At 54.0% G+C, this 19,908-nt stretch overlaps 1 protein-coding gene across 5 annotated transcripts in view; it reads right to left on the reverse strand.

Moving 5' to 3' along the window:
- Positions 1-784: 784 nt before the first annotated feature.
- The window catches only part of COL9A2 (collagen type IX alpha 2 chain), a 135,146-nt gene continuing 116,022 nt past the window's right edge, over positions 785-19,908 (reverse strand). For 2 of the 5 annotated variants that reach the window (XM_049878898.1, XM_049878899.1), the window contains 32 exons: positions 16,819-17,442; positions 15,407-15,481; positions 14,103-14,138; positions 13,953-14,015; positions 12,829-12,882; positions 12,670-12,705; positions 12,549-12,572; positions 12,186-12,239; positions 11,776-11,829; positions 11,630-11,677; positions 11,337-11,393; positions 11,199-11,252; positions 10,803-10,856; positions 10,360-10,413; positions 10,178-10,231; positions 9,999-10,052; positions 8,459-8,512; positions 8,008-8,061; positions 7,730-7,783; positions 6,634-6,678; positions 6,226-6,279; positions 5,577-5,630; positions 5,241-5,294; positions 5,083-5,154; positions 4,758-4,793; positions 4,582-4,626; positions 4,467-4,499; positions 4,127-4,273; positions 3,762-3,816; positions 3,220-3,408; positions 2,014-2,091; positions 785-1,561 (listed from right to left, as the gene is read on the reverse strand). In XM_049878898.1, the coding sequence (XP_049734855.1) occupies positions 1,362-1,561; positions 2,014-2,091; positions 3,220-3,408; positions 3,762-3,816; positions 4,127-4,273; positions 4,467-4,499; positions 4,582-4,626; positions 4,758-4,793; positions 5,083-5,154; positions 5,241-5,294; positions 5,577-5,630; positions 6,226-6,279; positions 6,634-6,678; positions 7,730-7,783; positions 8,008-8,061; positions 8,459-8,512; positions 9,999-10,052; positions 10,178-10,231; positions 10,360-10,413; positions 10,803-10,856; positions 11,199-11,252; positions 11,337-11,393; positions 11,630-11,677; positions 11,776-11,829; positions 12,186-12,239; positions 12,549-12,572; positions 12,670-12,705; positions 12,829-12,882; positions 13,953-14,015; positions 14,103-14,138; positions 15,407-15,481; positions 16,819-16,890 (2,067 nt within the window). In that variant the 5' untranslated portion in view covers positions 16,891-17,442 and the 3' untranslated portion in view covers positions 785-1,361. Of the gene's footprint in view, positions 1,562-2,013; positions 2,092-3,219; positions 3,409-3,761; positions 3,817-4,126; positions 4,274-4,466; positions 4,500-4,581; positions 4,627-4,757; positions 4,794-5,082; positions 5,155-5,240; positions 5,295-5,576; positions 5,631-6,225; positions 6,280-6,633; positions 6,679-7,729; positions 7,784-8,007; positions 8,062-8,458; positions 8,513-9,998; positions 10,053-10,177; positions 10,232-10,359; positions 10,414-10,802; positions 10,857-11,198; positions 11,253-11,336; positions 11,394-11,629; positions 11,678-11,775; positions 11,830-12,185; positions 12,240-12,548; positions 12,573-12,669; positions 12,706-12,828; positions 12,883-13,952; positions 14,016-14,102; positions 14,139-15,406; positions 15,482-15,904; positions 16,155-16,818; positions 17,443-17,684; positions 17,834-19,908 lie in introns of those variants that run through there. The other 3 variants (XM_049878900.1, XM_049878897.1, XM_049878902.1) reach the window with 3 other exon arrangements.

Genomic DNA, 19,908 nt, shown 5'->3' on the forward strand with positions numbered 1-19,908 from the left:
TGCCACCGCTGCCTTAGCCCCCATGGAGCGGCCTACCTGACCGGCAGAGCTATGTGGCTGGGAGCCCCTAGGGGGTACAGATCTGATCAGAGCCAGCTTTACATCTGCCCTAGATGCACCCTTAGTGGATGTTGCTGAATGAATGTCATTTCTGCTCTTATCATCCACGTCCATGTCTGGTTTTCTCACTAGCCTGGGTACCCTTGGATGGCAAGGGCCAGGTCTTCCAGTCTTTCACCACCAGCTCCTGCCCCAGGGCCAGCACACAGTAGGTACTGAAACTCAGAGGACCTCTCAGGTGCCAGGCCCTGGCAAGACATTGAGTTGTGTAGTGGTTAAGTGCTACAGCTGCTAGCCAAAAGGTTGGCAGTTCGAATCCACCAGGCCCTCCTTGGAAACTCTATACGGCAGTTCTAGTCTGTCCTATAGGGTTGCTATGAGTTGGAATTGACTCTACGGCAATGGGTTTGGTTTATTTTTGGTACACCGCTGGGTGCTTGCCACAGTTGTACAAAGACTCAGAAGGGATTTGCCCAAAGTTACCCAGCAGGTCACTGTCCTGACTCCATCCCCGGGTCCTTCCTACAGATGTTCCTCAAACATGCCAGGCCATGCCATCTGAATGCTTACAACTCAGGATGTGCCCAGAAGGTGCCCCACACCCTACCCTCCCCTGCTGGAGCCCCTGACCATCCTGCCCAGGCAATGGAGACCCAAGACCAACCTCCCACCCTCAAACCACAAGAAATTAAGCCCAACAATTCACATCTTTGTTTGTACCCAAGTTGGGGGCTTTTATTTATAGAATTGCCTGGGTGGAACCAGGGAAGGGGGGCCAAGAAGGTAGTGCCAGAAAGAGAAGGGAGATGGGTGTTTAAATACTCAGATGGGAGGTAGGGAAGAAGTAGTGAAGCTGGCTTAAAGATGGCCTCCTCAGGGTAGATACCCATCAGCAGTCCCCCAGTAAGTCTAGGGGGTGGGGGTAGAGTCAGGAACTGGCAGAGACCTCAGTCCACCTGCCCCGAGAACAAGATGGTCAGTGGGAGAATGGTGCAGATTAAGGAGACATTTGGTAACATCTGAGTGGTGTTCTGTGAAGGAAAGCCACCTATTCTTCTCTTCGGAGCTTCAACTCTCCAGCAACACTTGCCCTGTCTGTTGGCCTCACCTGTTCACTCTGATGCCTTCCTTTCCCTTTCCCCATGTTTTAGAATGTTCTTTTCCTCAGGACTCCTGGGTCATAGACAGAAGGTCCTAGGAAAACTAGTTTCCTGGGCTGCAGGGTGGGGTGCACGTCCACCCAGAGGGGATCTAGTCCTTTCCGCCCAGGATGCCCACCGGGCTCTCTCCCGGCCTGATGCTCATGGCCCTTTGATGGATCCTGGCTCCGTAAGGCGGGCAGAGGCATAGGCTGAGGCTCCGAGGCAGGCTGCAGGTTCACAGAAGCCAGGCAGCCCCACGGGGCCCGGCAAGCCAGGGCGGCCTGCCTCTCCTGGAGCCCCTGGGGATCCTCGGTCTCCGTCCTTGCCGTTGATTGCCTGGCCAGGTCGACCAGGGAGGCCTGTGTAAGGGAGGAGGTCAAGACGTCAGGGTTTCCTCCAGTCTCTGCCCCAGAATTCTTAAGTCTCATGTTTCAGGTGGGGAAAATGAGGCCAAGGACACCATAGGAAGAAGGGATTCTGCCCCAGCCACGAGAGATTTCTGCGAAAGTCCTGTCTGATTGTCCATTAGTCCCAACTCCTACTCAGTGAGCCTTGGGAGCAAATGCCCCTTCCTTCCCCTCCATGAAGGAGATCCTAGTGCATCCCAGGAAGTTCTCAGAACCCCAGTTGTCCAGTTCCCAGTCCAATCTCACCCCAAGGCTCGTGGGTGCCCCAGAGGGATACAAAAGCTGGCTATCTGGGACTGAGATGGCTGAGAGTGCGGCCCCCATGAAGTGACCCAGGTGACCACGGGTCATTAGATCCTAGAGCTGAGGGGCAGAACTGTAGCTGGGCAGGGGTAAGGTCTTACCTGGGATCCCTGGTGGCCCAGGCATCCCGGGGTGCCCGCGTCCCACGTCTCCCTGATCACCTTTCTCTCCACGTTTTCCTGCAGAGAAAGAAAGGAGCCTTAGTTTTTCAAAACTGGAAGATGATTTTCCTACTTTGTTTGCTATTTAATTTCTATCACACACATACACAGAGCAATTATTCCTGTTTTTGCTAGTTTATAATAGAGGAAAGTTGGAAATGATCTTGTAGGACTGGCTAAATAAATAAAGCCCCAGACGTTGGATGGAAGACCCTGCAGCTGTTAACGGTTCTTACAGGAAAGTGTCTGACAATAATACCAGTCCAAACCACTTGCCATCGAGTCAACTCCGACTCATGGCAACCCCATGTGTGTCAGAGTAGGACTGTGCTCCACAGGGTTTTCAATGGCTGCTTTTTTGGAAGCACACTGCCAGGCCTTTCTTCTGAGTTGCCTCTAGGTGGGCTTGAACCTCCAACCTTTCAGTTAGCAGCCAAGCGCATTAATTGCACCATCTAGCAACTCCAAATAATAATAAAACCAAAACCAAGCCCATTGCCATTGAGTCAATTCCGACTCATAATAACCTTACAGGACAGAGTTGAACTGCTCCGTAGGGTCTCCAAGGAGCAGCAGGTGGATTGGAACTGCTGACCTTTTGGTTAGCAGCCAAGCTCTTAACCACTGTACCACCAGGGCTCCCCAAATACTAATAGCTAGCATTTATTATGTGCCAAGCAGTGAACTAAGAACTTCATGGAAATCACCTCTAAATAGAATCACCAATACGATGCTATGAGGTCGGTACTACTAACACCCCCATCTTACACATGATAAATCTAAGGCCCAGGGAGATTAACAGGTAACTTGTCCAAGGTCCACAAGGACAAAGTGGCAGCTCTGTGACTCCAGAACCTGCCCTCTTCACCACTTCACTAACCTGCCTCCCCTCCTCTAGAGCATGGAAAGATGTTTATGAGGTACCACTAAGTTAAACAACAAAACGAACAACGTTTGTGAGAAAACAGTATGTTCATTTCTGGCAATTTGCCACTGGGCAAGAAAGCCCATGAGTTTTTTCTTGAAAACCTGACTGAGGGGAAAGGAATAGTGAAGGGCAAAGGGAAACAGGAGGCTGAGCAGTCAGCCGGCCTGAAGCCCCTGCCGGGCCCCCACTCCACCCCCACCACACAACAGCACACTCACCCTTGGGTCCCGTGTTGCCGATCTGACCCACGGCTCCCACGATGCCAGGAATTCCCCGGGGGCCAGGGTGCCCGTGGCGTCCCTGTTTGCCTGGGTACCCAGGAGGTCCTGGGGGTCCTGGGGGACCCATCATTCCTGCTGCACCCAGGGCTTCTCGCTTGGCACTCACAGCCACCTCTGCTAATTGCTCTAGAGGGAAGGAGGAAAGGAGGGAGGTGGAGAGGTGACGGGTCTCACCTCGAAGTCATACTGGGGGAGACAGAGCACCCTGATGGCTCCTGACCCCTCGGTTTGCAGATAGAAAAGCCTCTCGTTTATTTAGCTTCCCCCTTCCTCAAGCCCTGCCTTTCTGAAGTCAGAGGTCCAGAGGGGGCTGAGATTTATTCATGGTCCCGTAGCTGCTTGGAGGCAGAGCTGGGATGAGCACCCAGGACTCCTGACTCTCCTGCCAGGAGACAACAAGGCAACAGGGAGGGGCTCCTGCAGGGTGGAGATGCCCTGAGATGGGCTGGCGGGGAGGGGGGTGCTGCCTCTACCCTCACCTTGCAGCATCTTCAGCACCACATCCACGATGTGCTGGTCACTGGTATCTCGGCCCTGAGAGCGGAAGGGCCTTTCAGGAAAAAAGCAAGCCCTGGGCTGCCGGGGCTGACCGCTCCTGCACCCTGTGACTCCCTCCTCCTGCCATCTGGAAAGTCAGAGAGCAGGCTCCTCACATGAAGTACTTTCCAGTATCTGACTGAAATCCTTGCTGCCCCCATACCTGTCCTCTCTGCCGATCTGGGGCTTGGAAGCAACCTCAGACAGCCAGCCAGCTTCAGGGAAATCCCAGCCTTTGGGGGATAAGCAGCGCCCCCCAAGACATTTCCTGCCTAGGAGAACTCCCCTTCCCGGAGGGCCAACTCACCGCCACGCCCTGTCTCCCGGGCAGCCCGGGTATGCCTCTGTCTCCAGCCAGTCCTCGAGGGCCGGGGAGCCCTGGGTAGCCCTGGGGCCCTGGGGCGCCCGCATCCCCGCTGGGCCCAGGGTAGCCGGGTTCTCCGCGGACTCCTTGCTGCCAGGGGGCGGGAGTGGATGCAGAAGAGATGAGAAGACACTCAGGCGGGAAAAGTGTGGGTGGAGGTGGAGGAAAAAGAGACGCCCCGGAGTGGGTGTGGGAGCCGTGGCGTCTGGGGAGTAGGAGGGGCCAGGGCAGCGCAAAGGGAAGGGGCGAGGAGGACCATGGCGACAGGACGGGCTGGACTCACCTGTCCCTTGGGCCCTGGTTCGCCAGATTCCCCCTACAGACACAAGGAGCCACAGTCACGAAGTTGTAGGGCCCAGAGCCAACCCGCCCGACCCGCCCTCACGCAGCCCGCTCACCTTCTCGCCTTTCTCTCCAGGGAGACCGGCCACACCCGGATCGCCCTGCGGAGAGAGAGCCACGGTCAGCGGCGCAGCGCGGCGGGGCGGGGACTTGGGGAAGGGGCGCGGCCACCCGCCCGGAGGCTCGGACCCCCGGAGGCATTGGCGCGCGGCAGGGGAGGGGCTGTACTCACCACGCTGCCGCGGGGCCCGGTCTTCCCTGGGGAGCCCTGCAGAAAAGCGGAGTGAAGGGCGTGGAGAGCTCCTTCTCCAGGGAGGGGCAGGGTTCAGGGGTCTCCCGCACCCCGGCCACACCCCCCTCTCCAGCTCTGGCCTCGACCACGCAGAGGGTCATTTGTTCCTCAGATTTGGAACGTTCAAGGGGTTAACTGAGCTCCAAGACCCCCTCCACCCTGCTCCACCTTTCCCACCTCCCTGTCCTCCCCACTCCCCCACCTTCCCATTCTCCCCCTCCCCCACCCCAGGCTCTGAGGCACTCTTTCCAGCCCCATTTGATACCTTTTCTCCCTTGATGCCTGGCAAGCCTTGGGGCCCTGGTATTCCAGGAGACCCCTGCTCTCCTTTGGGGCCCTGAGGAGAAAAGAAACCAGAGGGGATAAATCAAATGAGGTGCCCAGGTATGCTCCCCACCCCTACCTCCACTGTCCTAAACTCACCTGTCGACCTTGAGGACCTGGCTGCCCCACTGGCCCCCTCTCACCCTGGTCACCCTGAGATGGAAAGAGAGTCATGCCCAGGTTATCAGCTGGGGCAGCCAGGCCCCAGACCCTCCATGGTGTCCTCCATTCCTGCTGTCACTAGCATGAGGGTCTTTTGCTCCACTTCACAGACCAGCAAACTGAGGCTCAGGCTGGGGAGGCCTGACGTGGACTAGGAGGGACTGAGCAGTTGCTGGAGCCAATGAGAGGACCCAGATCTCAGATTCAGCAGTGCCAGCTGTTACAAAGTCCCCCAGGAAGGGACCACTTACCTTCTGTGGTCCAGGTACTTACCTTCTGTCCCATGATGCCCCGGGGACCAATTTCTCCTTGAGGCCCTGGCTCTCCCTGGGGCACAGAGAAACTGGGGGTAAACAGTAGTCCTGTCAGGACCCTCCCTTCCACACCTGCCTAGTCCCTGTCCACTCTTGGGTCTCAGCCTTCCTTGACCCCATGTTACATGGTCTTGGATCCCTGTACTTTTCCTTCAAGACACACAGAAAATTTTAATTAGTTGTTATGTGATCATTTATTTAATGTCTGTTTCTCCCACTCAAGTGTAAGCTCCATGTGAGTAGGAGACTATGTCTATCTCAGTATCTAACACAGTTGTGGCTATTTGGTGAATGTTTATAGAATGCATAAATGAATGAATGATTCTGTTGGATTCTCAGCCCCAGTCAGCTTGGCCATCTGGGTAGGCCACACCCCAGGACAGAACCAGCCCCAACTTCACCACATTGTACACAGGGAAACACAGGCTCAGAGAGGAGAGGGGACCATCCCTGGGTTAGTGCAGAGCCCAGACTGGCACCCAGGGCACCTTCCAGGCTGGGGCTCTAGCCCCATGACCTCGCCCTGACCATGTGCTGAGGGAACCACTCAGGGTCCTCAGGCCTAGGATGGCCAAAGCCCTGTGTCAGTAGAGTGGGCAGTCACTTACCTCTTTCCCAGGGGGACCAGAGAATCCAGGGAGGCCCTGTTGGCCTGGCTCACCCTACAGGAAAACAAAGTTATAAAGTCATTCTGGGTGGCCCTGTCAGGCCATTGGCCTTGGGGAAGCACAATGGACCCTAAACAGACTTTAGAACCAACTGAGCTGGGGAAGGGCAGAGGGCATTCTTGTTCATGGCTTCTGGGTTCTACTGATTTTCCATGCGTTCAGTCTCCAATGAGCTGAGTTTGCAGAAGGTTTGGGGTTATTAGGCCCAGGGGGCTCTGTCCAGGCTGAATCACCGAGCCTTAAATGAAGCCTGGGGCTTGCAGTCTTTAGGCCATGCCCCTGGTCCCCGCCCCCAGGCTCCCTTGCTCAAATGGGACCAATTCTGCCCCCAGCTTGGAGTCACCTCACCTTGTCTCCAGGGCCCCCTTTTGTCCCAGGCTGGCCTGGCACACCCTGCAAAAAGAAGTTGACATCAGTTTCTGTTCTAGCATGGGGTCCTCATGCATTGGCTGCTTTGCCTCCCATCCCCAATCCACATTTCCCCACCCTGTGGGAGCTGAATAGCAGAAGGCCTAGCCATTGCATCATGAAGTTGACTGTACCCTCCACCCCTGGCCTCCAGAGCCCAGGTGGGAGAGGAGCAGGGTCAAGGGAGACCTGCCTACCAGGACCTGTGATCTGTGGGGAAAAGATGAGCAAATGTGCTCATAGTCACCCAGGCTCACCCATGCACACATGAGTGCATCCAGGGACACAAGTCTGCACATGAGCATATAAGCAAGCTTTGGCCACTCAGTGCTCCTGGCAGGGAGGGAGAGAGGACTCCCATGCTGGATTCTTAGAAGGTGGGATAGAGATGGATCTGAAGTGTGAGAAGGCACAGAGACAGGGGAAGGCCATTTCAAGCAGAGAGATCAGCAAAGACAAAAGCTTGGAGGCAGAAAAGCCAAGGTACTTTTTGGCAGTGTGGAGAAGGGAGAAGACCTAGAGGGGCAGAGACTGTTGAAGCAGGAGGGGTAAGCTGGGGTCAGATTTAGGTAGTCCTTGAATACAAAGATGAGCTGTAAGGACAAAGATGGCATATGTCTTGTTCATAAATATTTCCCTATCACTTAAAGTACCTCAGGTACTCAATAACTATCAAATGACTGAACTGAATGACTTCTTTTTGCTGGAGGCAATGGGGAGCTTTGGAAGGTGTTTTAGCAGGGAAATGGTCACAGATTCCCATTAGGCGGCGTGGAGGGTTGGGATGACCAAAGAGAAGGCTGAAGCAATTATCCCAAGGATGAGGTTTAAACCAGGCAGGGACTGCAGAGGTGGTGATGAGGCCTGGGCTGGAGACAGGGACTATAGAAAGAATTCTGGGCGTGTGGATTTTAACCTCATCAGCTACTCATGCCATCGTGGGCAGGAGGGAAACAGAGTGCCTGGCCTCTCAGAGGCCAGGGAAGGGAAGCAACTTGTCTGTAAGGCCAGACCTGTGACTTCACCAGATACTCACCGCTAGACCCTGGTGACCTGGGTTTCCTGGCCGCCCCGCCTGTCCTACACTGCCCTGGAGGGACAAACAGTCAGAAGCCCAAATTACAGTTCCAGTCAGAGGGCCTATGGCTTCCACTCAAATGTAGGTAGGGAAGCTGAGGCCTGTCATGGGAAACAGGAAACCCCTGAGGATCCAAGGCTCCCGGGCCTATAGGAGCAGTGTGATGGGGCTCATGGTCCTGAGTTGGGTGGGGTCCTGACCTTTACCCCAATCCCACCACCAACCCCCACTCCTACCTTCATGCCAGGTGTGCCTGGCGTCCCATCCTTGCCATCGATGCCTGGGGGACCCTGATCAGGAGGAAAGTTCAGGAAAACTCATAATGGGAAGATGTCTGAGGTCAAGCCACCTACCCACGTCCCTCGGTGATAGTCTGGTCATCTTGGGAAGTCCCACCAGTCAACTAGGTAAGGGGAGCTGAAGTGGAAGGGGGGCCGCAGGGGGATGAGCCATGGTCCTTCCATTGTGTGGGTGATAAGTTCCCCAGACTGATGCAAGCTTCTGTTCCCATACATCATCACCCCTATTTTACAAGTGAAGAAACTGAAGCACAGAAAGGCAAAGGCATTTACCAAGGTTACAGAGTCAACCCGTCTGCAGCAGATTCCCAGGTCCCTCTTAGAGGTGGTTTCAACAAAGCTGACTGGGCCCTGCCCTCAGTCTGGTGGCCCTGGGCCTGGCACTTACGGTTGCTCCTTTCGGGCCTGTTATTCCCTGGGGTCCTTGAACACCTTGGCTGCCCTGCAAAGTAGATAGAGATCAGGTCGCGTTCGGGACACTGAGCCCCTGTCTGGCTGTTCAGAGAGGAGAAAAGCCGAGCAGAGTGACCTCTGGGTTTCAGGGTCCCTCTCCATAGTCCACACTGTGCAAGGGCTGGAGGAAAGGGGCCCAGAAGTACACTTTATATCCTGGAACCAGCAGGAGAGAGTAGAGGTAAGCTGGGCTGGGCTGGCCTGGGGGCAGGGGCAGGGGTGGGAGCCAGCATTCCCTGAGACCCCAGCCAATGCCTGAGCCCCACTCAGGTCAAGAGAGATAACAACCAAGCACAATGTGCAGACTTCGTTTGAGTCTTGATTTGAGCAAGAACTGTACAAAGATATTTTTTGAGATAATTGGGGAAAAAAATGAACCCAGGTGGTTTATTGTTAAGTGCTGTTGGGTTGATTTTGACTCATAGCAACCCCACGTGACAGAGTAGAACTGTCCTACAGGATTTTCTTGGCTGTGGTCTTTACGGAAGCAGATCACCAGGTCTTCTTCCCTTGGAGCCACTAAGTGGGTCTGAACCCTCAACCTTTTGATTAAGAGTGGAGCGCTTAACTGTTTGTGACACCAAACTAAAAAAAACAAACCCGTTACCATGGAGTCGATTCTGTCTCACAGTGACCCTATAGGACAGAGTAGAACTGCCCCATAGAGGTTCTAAGGAGCACCTGGTGGGTTTGAACTGCCAACCTTTTGGTTAGCAGCCGCAGCTCTTAAACAGTACGCCACTAGGGTTTTTGTTTGCAACACCAGGGCTCCTAAATGTTGGTTATTAGATGATGATAAGAAATAACTTAATCTGTTAGCTGTGATAATAATATTGTGATTATGTTAGAAAAATTCCTTATTTTTTAGATACACATACAGAAGTATCTAGGAGTGAAATGATATTAAGGATTTGCCTAAAATATCAGAACAAAACAATAACAACAAAGTGAAGGAAGGAAGGGAACGAAGGGATGAATGAAGTGAGGATGGCAAAATGTTAATGCTGGATTCTAGGAGACAGGTATATAAGGAATCATTAGGTTGTTCTCTCTACTTTTGTTTATGTCTAAAAACTTGCATAATAAGGAGCTAAACCCTAATAATAAAAATTAAATAAAGAGTTAAGAGAACTGGGATTCAGACCAAATCCCATTAACCTCATGAATAATTTGCTGGAATGTCATTGTCTGGCCCCAGTGACCGTGGGACCAGATCCCATGGCTTCTCCCAAATCTGAATTTGGTCCACAGCAGGCTAGGCTCAGAGGAACAGAGGCTGTCGGCTCAGCCTGAGTGTTGGTACGGACACTTCCCCTGCAGCAGTCCCCAACACACAGACACACAGGGTCACTCTCTCTATCTCTCTCTCTCACATACACACACACACACACACACACACACACACACGAAGGAGTCAAGTCCTGCCCAGTACTCCCCAGGGACCCTGACTGGACACAGAGTGGCTGAGGACTCACCACATCACCTTTCTCCCCGGCTCGGCCTGGGGGCCCCCGTGGTCCCTCCTCACCCTGGCAAGAAGGACAAACAGGAACCCAGGTTACCTGAGCTCAGGGAGAGCTGCACTCACTTTGCAGCCCCAGGAGCCCAGGCTGGAGGAGGTGGGTGTGGGTGGACCGGGCAGGAGCAGACTTACTGGGGACCCGGCGGCGCCAATGGAGCCCACCATGCCTTTGTACCCATGAGGACCCTGAGCAGATGAAAGGGTTGCAGGTCAGTTCTGGCTGCACCCCAGAGGCCAAGTGATCTCTAATCCCAGACAAGTGACAAGTGACCCTAGAGGTCAAGGCAGCTCTTGCAGGACACCCCCAGACTCACCGTCTCTCCCTTAGCTCCTGCCATGCCTGGGTAGCCCCTGATGCCCGGAGGACCCTGTCAAGACAGAAAAGTGACAGCAATGGCAATTAGAAGGCCCACTTCATGATGTTTCTCTAACACCCCCTCCCCCGATCTTCACAACACCCCTCTGAGGCAGGCAGCACCATCCCTATTCACAGATGGGATACTGAGGCTCAGAGCTGGGATGGGCTCGACAGGATCATGCAAAGTGACAGTGGCAGAACCTGAACCTCAGCTGGGTCTTCTGGCTGACAGCCTTGGTCCTGTCCCCTCATTTCTGACAGTCACCCCCTCTGTCCCCACCCAGAGACACTCCCAACTGGGCGCAAGAGTTTCTTCTACAAGGTAAAGCAAGGAAATGACACCATAAGGACATCCAGGAAGAGGGAAGAGGTGGGCCTCGGTGGGGAGGTGCTCCTTACCGGAGGTCCAGGAATGCCTTGTTCTCCAGAGGCACCCACATCTCCCTTGGGACCCTAAGGGACAGCAATAAGCTGTCAGACAGGCAGGCAGACGGAGAGACAGATATACAGGCAACCAAACATACCATCCTCCTTCCCCACCAAAAGCAGACAGGAAGGATGCTTAGAACTACACAGTCTCATTTAAAAAAAAAAAAAAATAGTGAAATTGAGGCTCAGCAAGGACAAGAGGCTTTCCTGGCACATTGACCTGGAACATAGGCCTCCTGACTCCCAGCTCAAGGCTCTGTCTCCAGTGACCCGCAGGAGAAGGCACAGGGATAAACGAGGGGGAGACCCCTTTAGGACCCTCTCCACATAACATGTCCCTCCCATGGCCCTCGCCGGCACACTCACCGGCTTCCCCTGGCGGCCAGGATCACCCAGAAGCCCGCGTTTGCCCGGATGCCCCTGGAGGAAATGAGAGCGCTCAGGGTGAGGCCCACTCCCAGTCACCTGCTCCACCCTCCCAAGACTTGGGCCAGGAGCTCTCACCTTCACTCCCTGCAGCCCTTGGGGGCCTTTCACACCCGCAGGACAGTTGGTTGGACACTGGAAAGAAAACCCCACAGGTCCTGTGGTCACTGGCCTGCCCCAGGCTGGGAGGGCAGTGCTCCCAGCACCCCTTCTCCTGCAGCTGCCCCCATCCCCCCATCTTGCCAACTCCTGAACTCTCCTCTCACCCAACCTGGAGGAACCCATCCCACTACCCTATCTCCATGACCACCCCTCTCCAACGGATCCAGCCCTCCCTGTACCAGCCCCGCACTAGGCCCCCCACCTCTCACCAGGAAATCAGCGCTGCCTTCGAGACCTGGGACAGTTCCTGGGCGGCCCTGAGTGGACATGTACAAAGATGGGGCCTGATGCAACCCTTCCCCACCCAGGCTTGCACCAAGGACCCTTCTCCTTCCCCAGGTCTGAGGACACATACCGGTTTGCCAGGGGGCCCTGGAGGTCCTGATGGTCCCTCTGGTCCAGGATCCCCCTGGAAGCAGGAGAGGCCCAAATCATACCCCGCTCCAGCCCTGCCAGGGTCACTCCAGCCCCCACCTCCAGTTCCTGCCACTGCCCTGCCCACCCTGCCCTCCAGGACACCTCCTGAGAACCAGAGTCTTGAGGAAATCAAGGCCTGATTGACAGGGGATGACCCCACCTCTTGGCCTCCCTGAAAAACTTGCTACAGGGTGGACTTAGCAGGTGGGGCTTCTGCACCAGAGATGGAGGAGCTTCCTGGTGGCCAGAAGCAGGCCCAGGAACACCCTGGAGCGAGACCACCCCAGCCTGCCAGCTCGGAGGAGGAAGGCAAGAAGCAGTGTGAGCAGAGGGGTGGCTGGGTCTCACCTTGGGGCCTGGGATTCCAATCTCACCAGGGAGGCCAATAGGTCCAGGTGGTCCCTGGAGAGCAGAGACCTCAATGACTGAGATGCCTCAGAGGGAGGGTCAGCCCATGCCAGACCTGAAGGAATGGGCACCAAAGGGCACCAAAGCTCCCTTCTCCACTTTTACTTTGTGACCAGTCCCCAAGAGATTGAGGCTTTAAGGACCAGAGATTTCCAGAGCCAATGGATAGGTCCAGAGTGGGCTGGCCCAGTGTCTCTGGCCAGTCTGACACCATCACAGCATGCTGCTCCCCACCATGACAGACATTCTGTCCCTTCCTTCCCTGGGAGTCCCTGGGACCCTGCCCCATCCCTGACGACTTACAGGAGGTCCAGTGAAGCCAGGGCCCTGGAACAGAAGGGAAGGGGATTAGGTTCATGGCTCCCTCCCCAGACCTTCCCTTACCTACAAAGGGTCCCTTGAAGCTCTTGTGGGGTATACTCACCGGCAGGCCAGGGGGACCTGGGAGCCCGGGTTGGCCCTGCAGGAGCAATGGGAGAGGCTCAGAAGGTAGGGTCTCCTGGGTCCCTGCTCCTCTTTACTGCAGCCCCTCCTGATCTCTGGCCCTAGAATGACCAGGCTGAGGCCCCGGCTGGCCACTTACCTTGACTCCAGGGATCCCCAGGGGCCCAGGCTCGCCCTTGGCTCCAGTTAAACCCTGTGGAAGGAGTAGGTAGGGTCAATGAGGGGCAAATCTGCTCTCTGACCCACGGGGCAGGGCAAGTCCAGGGGCCTTTTCTGGTTGGGCCCAGGCTCCCTTTCACCACGCTTCATGCAGGTCTAGGTGCCTCAACACCATCCCTTCCCTTCCATCAGTTCCCACAGTAACATGGGAAGCAGGACAGGCTTATCATCTCTTGAAAGATGAGATACCAAGGCTCAGAGACTTGCCATAGCCCAACCTTCAGACCCCCCAGTTTAGGAGTCTACAAGACCTAGATGTAGATCAGTCTGCCCTTGGAAACTTTCTGAGCCTTAGTTTTCTCATCTGCAAAATGGGCTAATCCTGCTTACCTCTCTGAGTGGATGTGAGAACCAGTGTGCTAGTGGAAAGCAATGTGTTTTGTAAACTTTGCAGGGTGCGGATGAGTTTGGAAGGGCTCTGGTGTCTGGTCACAGCTCTGGCCTCACCTCCTGGGTCAGCATGGCACATGCAACTCATGGAGGCCTTTGCCTCTTACCATCTTTCAGTGACTGACCCTGGTGTATCCCCCTAATCAGATGACTGTCCCAATGCCCCTGGAATTGGCTGTGGCCACAAACCCATGACCTTGAAAGCCCCAGGGACCTCTGCAGTATCAGCCAAATGATGTTTCTCTCTTGGGTTGTGCCTTGGGTAAGGGATGGGGGATAAGAGAGTGGGAGGAGAGGAGAGAGACCTTGAGGATGGGCATAAGGGAAGCCCCACTCAGAGTATCCAGTCTGATACTTGGAAGCCAGATATGTGACCTTGAGTCCTGACTGCTGCAGATGAGCAGGACATCCCTGCACCCTGCAGAAACCAGAAGCCCTCACTTGACCCCCATTTGCATGTGATTCAATGTTCCTGAGGGTATTGTGAGGTTCCAGTTAGGCTATAGGTTATATGAAGTGAGGGGGGCTCACAGCTGTGGATGATCCTCCATTCTGCTGCCCAGCTCTGAACAGATCAGCAAAGATGCCAGAACTCAGGCTCTGAAAGTCAGTGGGTGGAGCCCTAACCTGCACTCCCAGCACTCTGGTACTCACATCAATCCCAGGCTTCCCATCCGGCCCATCTGGCCCGGGTTTGCCAGGCTCCCCCTTAGGTCCCTTGAAAAGAGAGACGGGGCAATCATTAGCAAGAAGAGAGCAAGAACTGAAAGGGTCATAGGTCAAAGGGGAAAAAAAAGCACTCACCGGAGGACCAGGTTTTCCAGGGGGCCCCTTGTCACCCTGCAAGATAAGAGTTGGTGAGACAGCATTCTATGCCTCATGCTACCCCAAATGGGCACACAAAGGCCCTGGCTGTCCAGTCTCAACTGCCCCTCTCCTCACTCTGTCCTCTTTTCTGTCTTGGGTCCCCTCAGCCTTGCACTTTTTAGGAAAATATCCCCTTTTCCCTCATAAAGTCATAGGTGGATTGAGACTAACCCCAGCCAGGTTGAAGAAGATGAAATCGACATGTAAGTGGGTTTTAGATACCTGATGCTGGTGAGGTATTAGTTATGACACCTCCAAATGGGACTGTGGGCTCCAAGTTACCCCCAAGAGCTGTTGCCTCTTGAATTTAGGCAAGTGTGGGAAAAAACTTGGGGCTTTCAGAGGCACTTGAAGAGGAGGTGGCTGAGGTAGATTGTGGGTCAGGAAAGCAAGGGGCTGGGGCAAGGTCCAAGGACCAAGGGGCCTGTGAGAAGGCTTGGGGTTTGGGGCCCTGTGAAGGGGTTTGAGGGCTTATGAGGGGGCTTGTGAGAAGGCATGGAGTTTGGGGGCCTGTGAAGCGGCAGATTCAATCTCTTCCCAAGCTGGAAGAACCTGTCCCCCCACTGATAAAGGCCCCTTGGTGGAGGACAGGCAGGGCCTGTGGAGTCAGATCCACCCCAGAGAAGCCTCCAGGCATTTCAGAGCCTACAGTGGCCAGAGAGTCCGGTCCGGGCTCAGCCCCAGCGTCCTATGTTTGGGGGATGGGGGAATAGAAGTTGAATAGAAGTCTGTCCAGGCGGGTAAACATAGAGCTGACCTCCTGCGGAAGCCTCCAGAATGAAGTATTTAACCCTCACCATGCTATCGGGAAAGAAAAAAAAGCAAAGCGAAGAGACAAGAGTCTGGCCCCAGCTGGTCAGTGGTCTGGCCAAGGCTCCCGAGCTACCTGAAGAGACGTCCAGGCCTGCCAGGGACAGGGAAAGGAATTAAGCCGTCTCCACCTCGAAGGGAAGGGAGAGGAGGAGACGGGGATAAGGACACAGTGTGAGCTGTGGCGGGCAGGCAGAACAGCAGCTCCTTGTCGGCCGGAGGCTGTAAGGAGCTCTGCAGCTCAGGGATGGTTTGAGGTTTTTACCGAACAAACAGGCTGCTTGTGGTGCGGGCCGGTGCCGCCTACTGGCGACAGGGGGCACTGCGCCTCCAGCCCCCTATCCTTTAATCCCACCCCCAAACCCACCGCTCACAAAGCTGCCCTTTGTCCGCGGTCGCCCTCCCCCTGCGGTAGGAGGTTTCAGACTCACGTCGATGCCATCGGATCCAGGCACTCCCGGCGGTCCCGGGGGGCCCGGGGGGCCCGGCTCTCCCGGCGGACCTCTCTGAAAACACACACAGTGGTGCAACTCTCAGTGCTGGGAACGGGACGGCCTAGGGCCTGCAGGCGACTCGGGAGCTGGATCCCAGGGGTGCACCTCCTCCGAAGACAGGAAGGTCCGCACAGGGCTGCGAACTCTCCTTACTGAGAACCTAGTGCGTTCCGGGTGCTGCGCTAAGCCATCATGACATACTTCTCTTATTGAACACTCAGAACTCTGGGGCGGATACTATCAGGAGCCCCAGTACGCAGTTGAGGAAACAGGCTCAGGAAGATTAAAGGGCCCATTATGGTCACAGAGGAGTCCCTGAGTTAACGGTTAACGCCCTCCGCTGCTAACTAAATCTCAAGAGGCGCTTTGGAAGGCAGGACTGGCATCTGCTTCTGAAAAATCAGCCACTGAAAATCCTATGAAGCACAGCTCTACCCTGACACACACGAGGGGTCGCCATGAGTCTGCGACAGGCTTCATGGCAACTGGAACTGGAGCCGGTCACGGAGAGTAAGTGGTGGAGCCGAGATTCAGTCCTGGTCTGCCCCACTCCTTCCACTTTACCATGTTGCCCCTTACAGGGAATACATGGAGAGATTGATCGTTCAGACAAATCACAAATGGAGAGAAGGTGGTGCCCAGTATCATCAGCGAATGGTAGTCTTATTCCCGTTTTTAGACAAACATGAGGTATAGATGGTCAGTAGGGCCACCTTTCTTCTCCCACCCTGTCCCTCTTCCACTCGGTGCGGTAAAGGCCTGGGAAAGTGGGGTTGCGCAGTGGAGGGACCACAGGGTGGGGAAACCAGTGCTATTTTCCCATTCAGAGCACCCCTCCCCAGCACCACTCCTCAGCCGTCCCTTGGGAAGTTGTCCCACCCGCGCTCGCGTCGCGTCGCGTAGTCCTAGAAAGTCAGACGCCGGCTCGCGCCCTTGAAAGAGGCGGCTGCGAGCAGGAGCGGCGCCTGGCCGGAGCCGACGCCCCGGGGAGGCGGCGGGGGCGGAGGCTCGGGAGCCCGATGAATGGGCAGCATTGTCTCCCCCGCCACCTGGGCTCTCCTGTTTGCCAGGACCGGGAGCCAGCTCCTGCCCCATGCGGCCTGTCCCGGGCAAGGCCGAGCATCTCCGGACAGGGTCCCTCTGGCTCCCCGGCTCACCAACCTCCTTTCACAGAGCTGTGTACCATAGATGTCCCCACAGAGGGGACCTGAACAGCAGGACTGTCGCAAGCTGTTCCCTCGGATTAGAAGGTGTCACTAGAGAGTAGGAGACAGGCAGAGCCCTTCACCAGACTCCTGGGTCCTGACTCTGCCTCCTGGACACCGGCACGGGGTGGCCGCGGGACTTACGATTTGTGCCAGGGCGAGTCCGAGCACCTGGAGTAGAACAAGGAGGCTGCGGGTGGTGGCCGCACCGGCCATGGCGGGTCCGAGGGACGACGGTGCCCGGTCCACGCACGCACCGACGGGCAGAGGCTGCGGCGCCGGCTGCTCTGGGACGCGGCGGGCAGGGCCTCCCGAATATGCCGCAGGGCGGGGCGGGGGACTGTCACCTGAGAGGGTCCGAGGGAGAGAGGCCGCCCTCCGCCCAGCTCCGCCCAGCTCCGTCCAGCTGCCAGCGCCCACCCTCCATCCTCTCCCTGAGCTTCCTGGAGGCCCCCGCCTGGAAGTCTGAGGGGCGATAGGGGTGCCAGATGGAAAGCATCGTACAGTTTCTTTGTGAGGAGGCAGAGCGCGGTCCGAGGTTCGCCTCTGGGCCTGACTTCCAGGGCCCAGCACCTTCACTCCACCCTCAGCCCGCGCCCCACCACTTACCCCACTTCTTCAGACACCTCAGCCTGCGAGCCCCAGCCTGAATCCGTCCAGTCTCCTCCAGGGCCCAGGCGGAGCGGGCCTCAGGTTCTGCAGACCTTGTAGCGGGCTGTGCCCAGCCGCCATGCACCTTCCTTCTCTCCTCACAGGCACCTTCCCTCTCTACATATAAACACACACTCAGGCCTCTTCCATATTAAAAGAAACCGAAGCCCTTCCTGGATGGGAGGTGCTATGAACACCGTGTCCTACTCTCCCTTCACTGCCATACTCTTTAGGGGAGTTATCTGCACCCCACCTCTAAACTTCCTCACCTCCCTGCTTCTGCCCCAGTTGGGAGATGAGTCATCGGTGAGCCCCAATCCCTCTTCTGTCCTCCTGGCAGGAGGCTGGGGTACCTCTACCTGTCCTTGGCCATTTCCTCTTTAAAGTCATCTTCCACTATCTTGCCCCTCTCTTCTATTGTCAGTTCTTCTCTGCAGCTCCTTAAGCTCTGGTGTCTCTAGGATTGGGTCTTTTGCTCAGCTTCTGAGTGATCTCCTCCATGTTCATAGCGACAACCACCAGCTTATTGGCCAGAGTTTCCCAAACCTACCTGTCCAGTCTAGCCTCTCTCTGTATTTGCTCACCTGTCCTTTCATTCATTTAAGCAATATTGGTAAAGTACTTTGAAATCTGACTCTGTGACCAAAACCAAGAAACCAAACCTGTGGATTCCAACTCACAGTGGCCTTATAGGACAGAGTAGAACTGCCCCACAGAGTTTCCAAGGCTGTAACATTTACGGAAGCATCCCGATGGGTGGCTGGTGGGTTCAAACTGTCAACATTTCCTTAGCAGCTGAACTTTTTTAGTCATTTTGTCACCAGGGCTCCTACTCTGTGATGACAGGGACCTAAAACTATTTAAGTCTTAATTTCCTCTTTTGTAAAATGAAATATAATAGTAACACTTATTTTATAGGTGTGTGTGTGTGTGTGTGTGTGTGTGTGTGTGTGTGTGTGTGTGTGTGTGTGTGTGTGTGTGTGTGGACTGAATGAGATACTGCCTAACCCAGCATCACCACATAGTAAGTGCTGGATAAATTTTACTTCCATTGTGATTTATTGAGGACCCTCTGTTTACCAGGCCTGTGCCCAGTGGGGAAAGCTGGCCACAAGCAGATCTGCCAAAACAGTTAAGGAGACCAGGCTCTGGAATCTAGAAAAGTGCAGCCTCATTGGGCAGGTTAGCAAAGGGCCCTGGGCTTTGAAAGGTGATCCCGGAACCGAGTTTGGAGGAAAGGGCTAGAGAGAACTTAATTGCTCTGCCTAATAGAGTGAGAAAATATTTATTCCTCTTCTATTTTCTGAGGTTGTGTAGGATTAATATTATTTCTTCCTTAAATGTCTGATAGATTTATCAGTAAATCCACCGAGTTTTTTTTGGGGGGGGAATTACAAATTCAATTTTTAAAATAGATATAAGGATTCATATTTTCTATTTCTTCTTGAGTGAATTTTGATAGTTGGTGTCTTTCAAATAATTAATCTATTTCATGTTATTAAAATTTATTGGCATAAGATATTGGTAATATTCCCTTATTAGCCTTTAATTTTTGTAATGTTTCCTCCATCATTTCTGATATTGGTTATTAGTATCCTCTCTCTTTTCTTCTTTATAAGTTTAGCTAGGGAGTTAATAATTTTATTGACTTTGTTAAAGAACTAACTTGGTTTCACTGATTTTACTTTCCATTTTCTATTTCATTGTTTCTGTCCTTACCTTTACTATTTCCCTCCTACTCACTTAAACTGCTTTTCTTTTTCTACCTTCTTAAGGCTGATGCTTAGATCATTGATTTCAGAGCTTTCTTTCTTTCTAATATAAGCATTTTAAAGCTATAAATATCCCTATAAGCACTGCTTTAGCTGCATTCCACAAATATTGATATGCTATGATTTCATCATCTTTCAGTTAAAATTTCTCATTTTTTTGTAAATTTTTCTTTGATTCATCAGTTATTTAGAAATATGTTGTTTAATTTCTGAACATACGGGAATTTTCAGATATTTTTCTGCTATTGATTTCTAGTTTTATATTCTGGTAGTCAGAGAACAAACTGTAGGATTTCAGTTCTTTCAAATTTATTTAGACTTGTTTTATGGCCTAACATATGATCCATCTTGGAAAATGTTGCATGTACATATACTCTGCTGTTGTTAGGAGGAGTGTTCTATAAATGTCTTTTTTTTTTTTCCTTTAAAAAAAATTTATTTATTGTGCCTTAGGTGAAAGTTTACAAATCAAGCCAGTCTCTCACACAAAAAGCCATACACACCCCACCATGCACTCCCAGCTTCTCTCCCCTTAATGAGACAGCACATTCCTCCTCTCCACCCTGTATTTCCCGTGTCCAGTCAACCAGCTTCTGTCCCCCTCTTCCTTCTCATCTCAGCACCAGACAGGAGTCACCCACATAGCCTCATGTGTCTACCTGAGCCACGAAGTTCACTCCTCAACAGCATCATTGTCTATCTCACAGTCCAGGCCAATCCTTGTCTGTAGCATGGTTCTGTCGGGTATGGTTCCAACCTTGGGCTATCAAAGGGCCCAGGGACCATGACCATCAAGGTCCCCCTGGTCTCA

Source organism: Elephas maximus, chromosome 3 (assembly GCF_024166365.1).
Source record: "Elephas maximus indicus isolate mEleMax1 chromosome 3, mEleMax1 primary haplotype, whole genome shotgun sequence".
NCBI lineage: Eukaryota > Metazoa > Chordata > Mammalia > Proboscidea > Elephantidae > Elephas > Elephas maximus.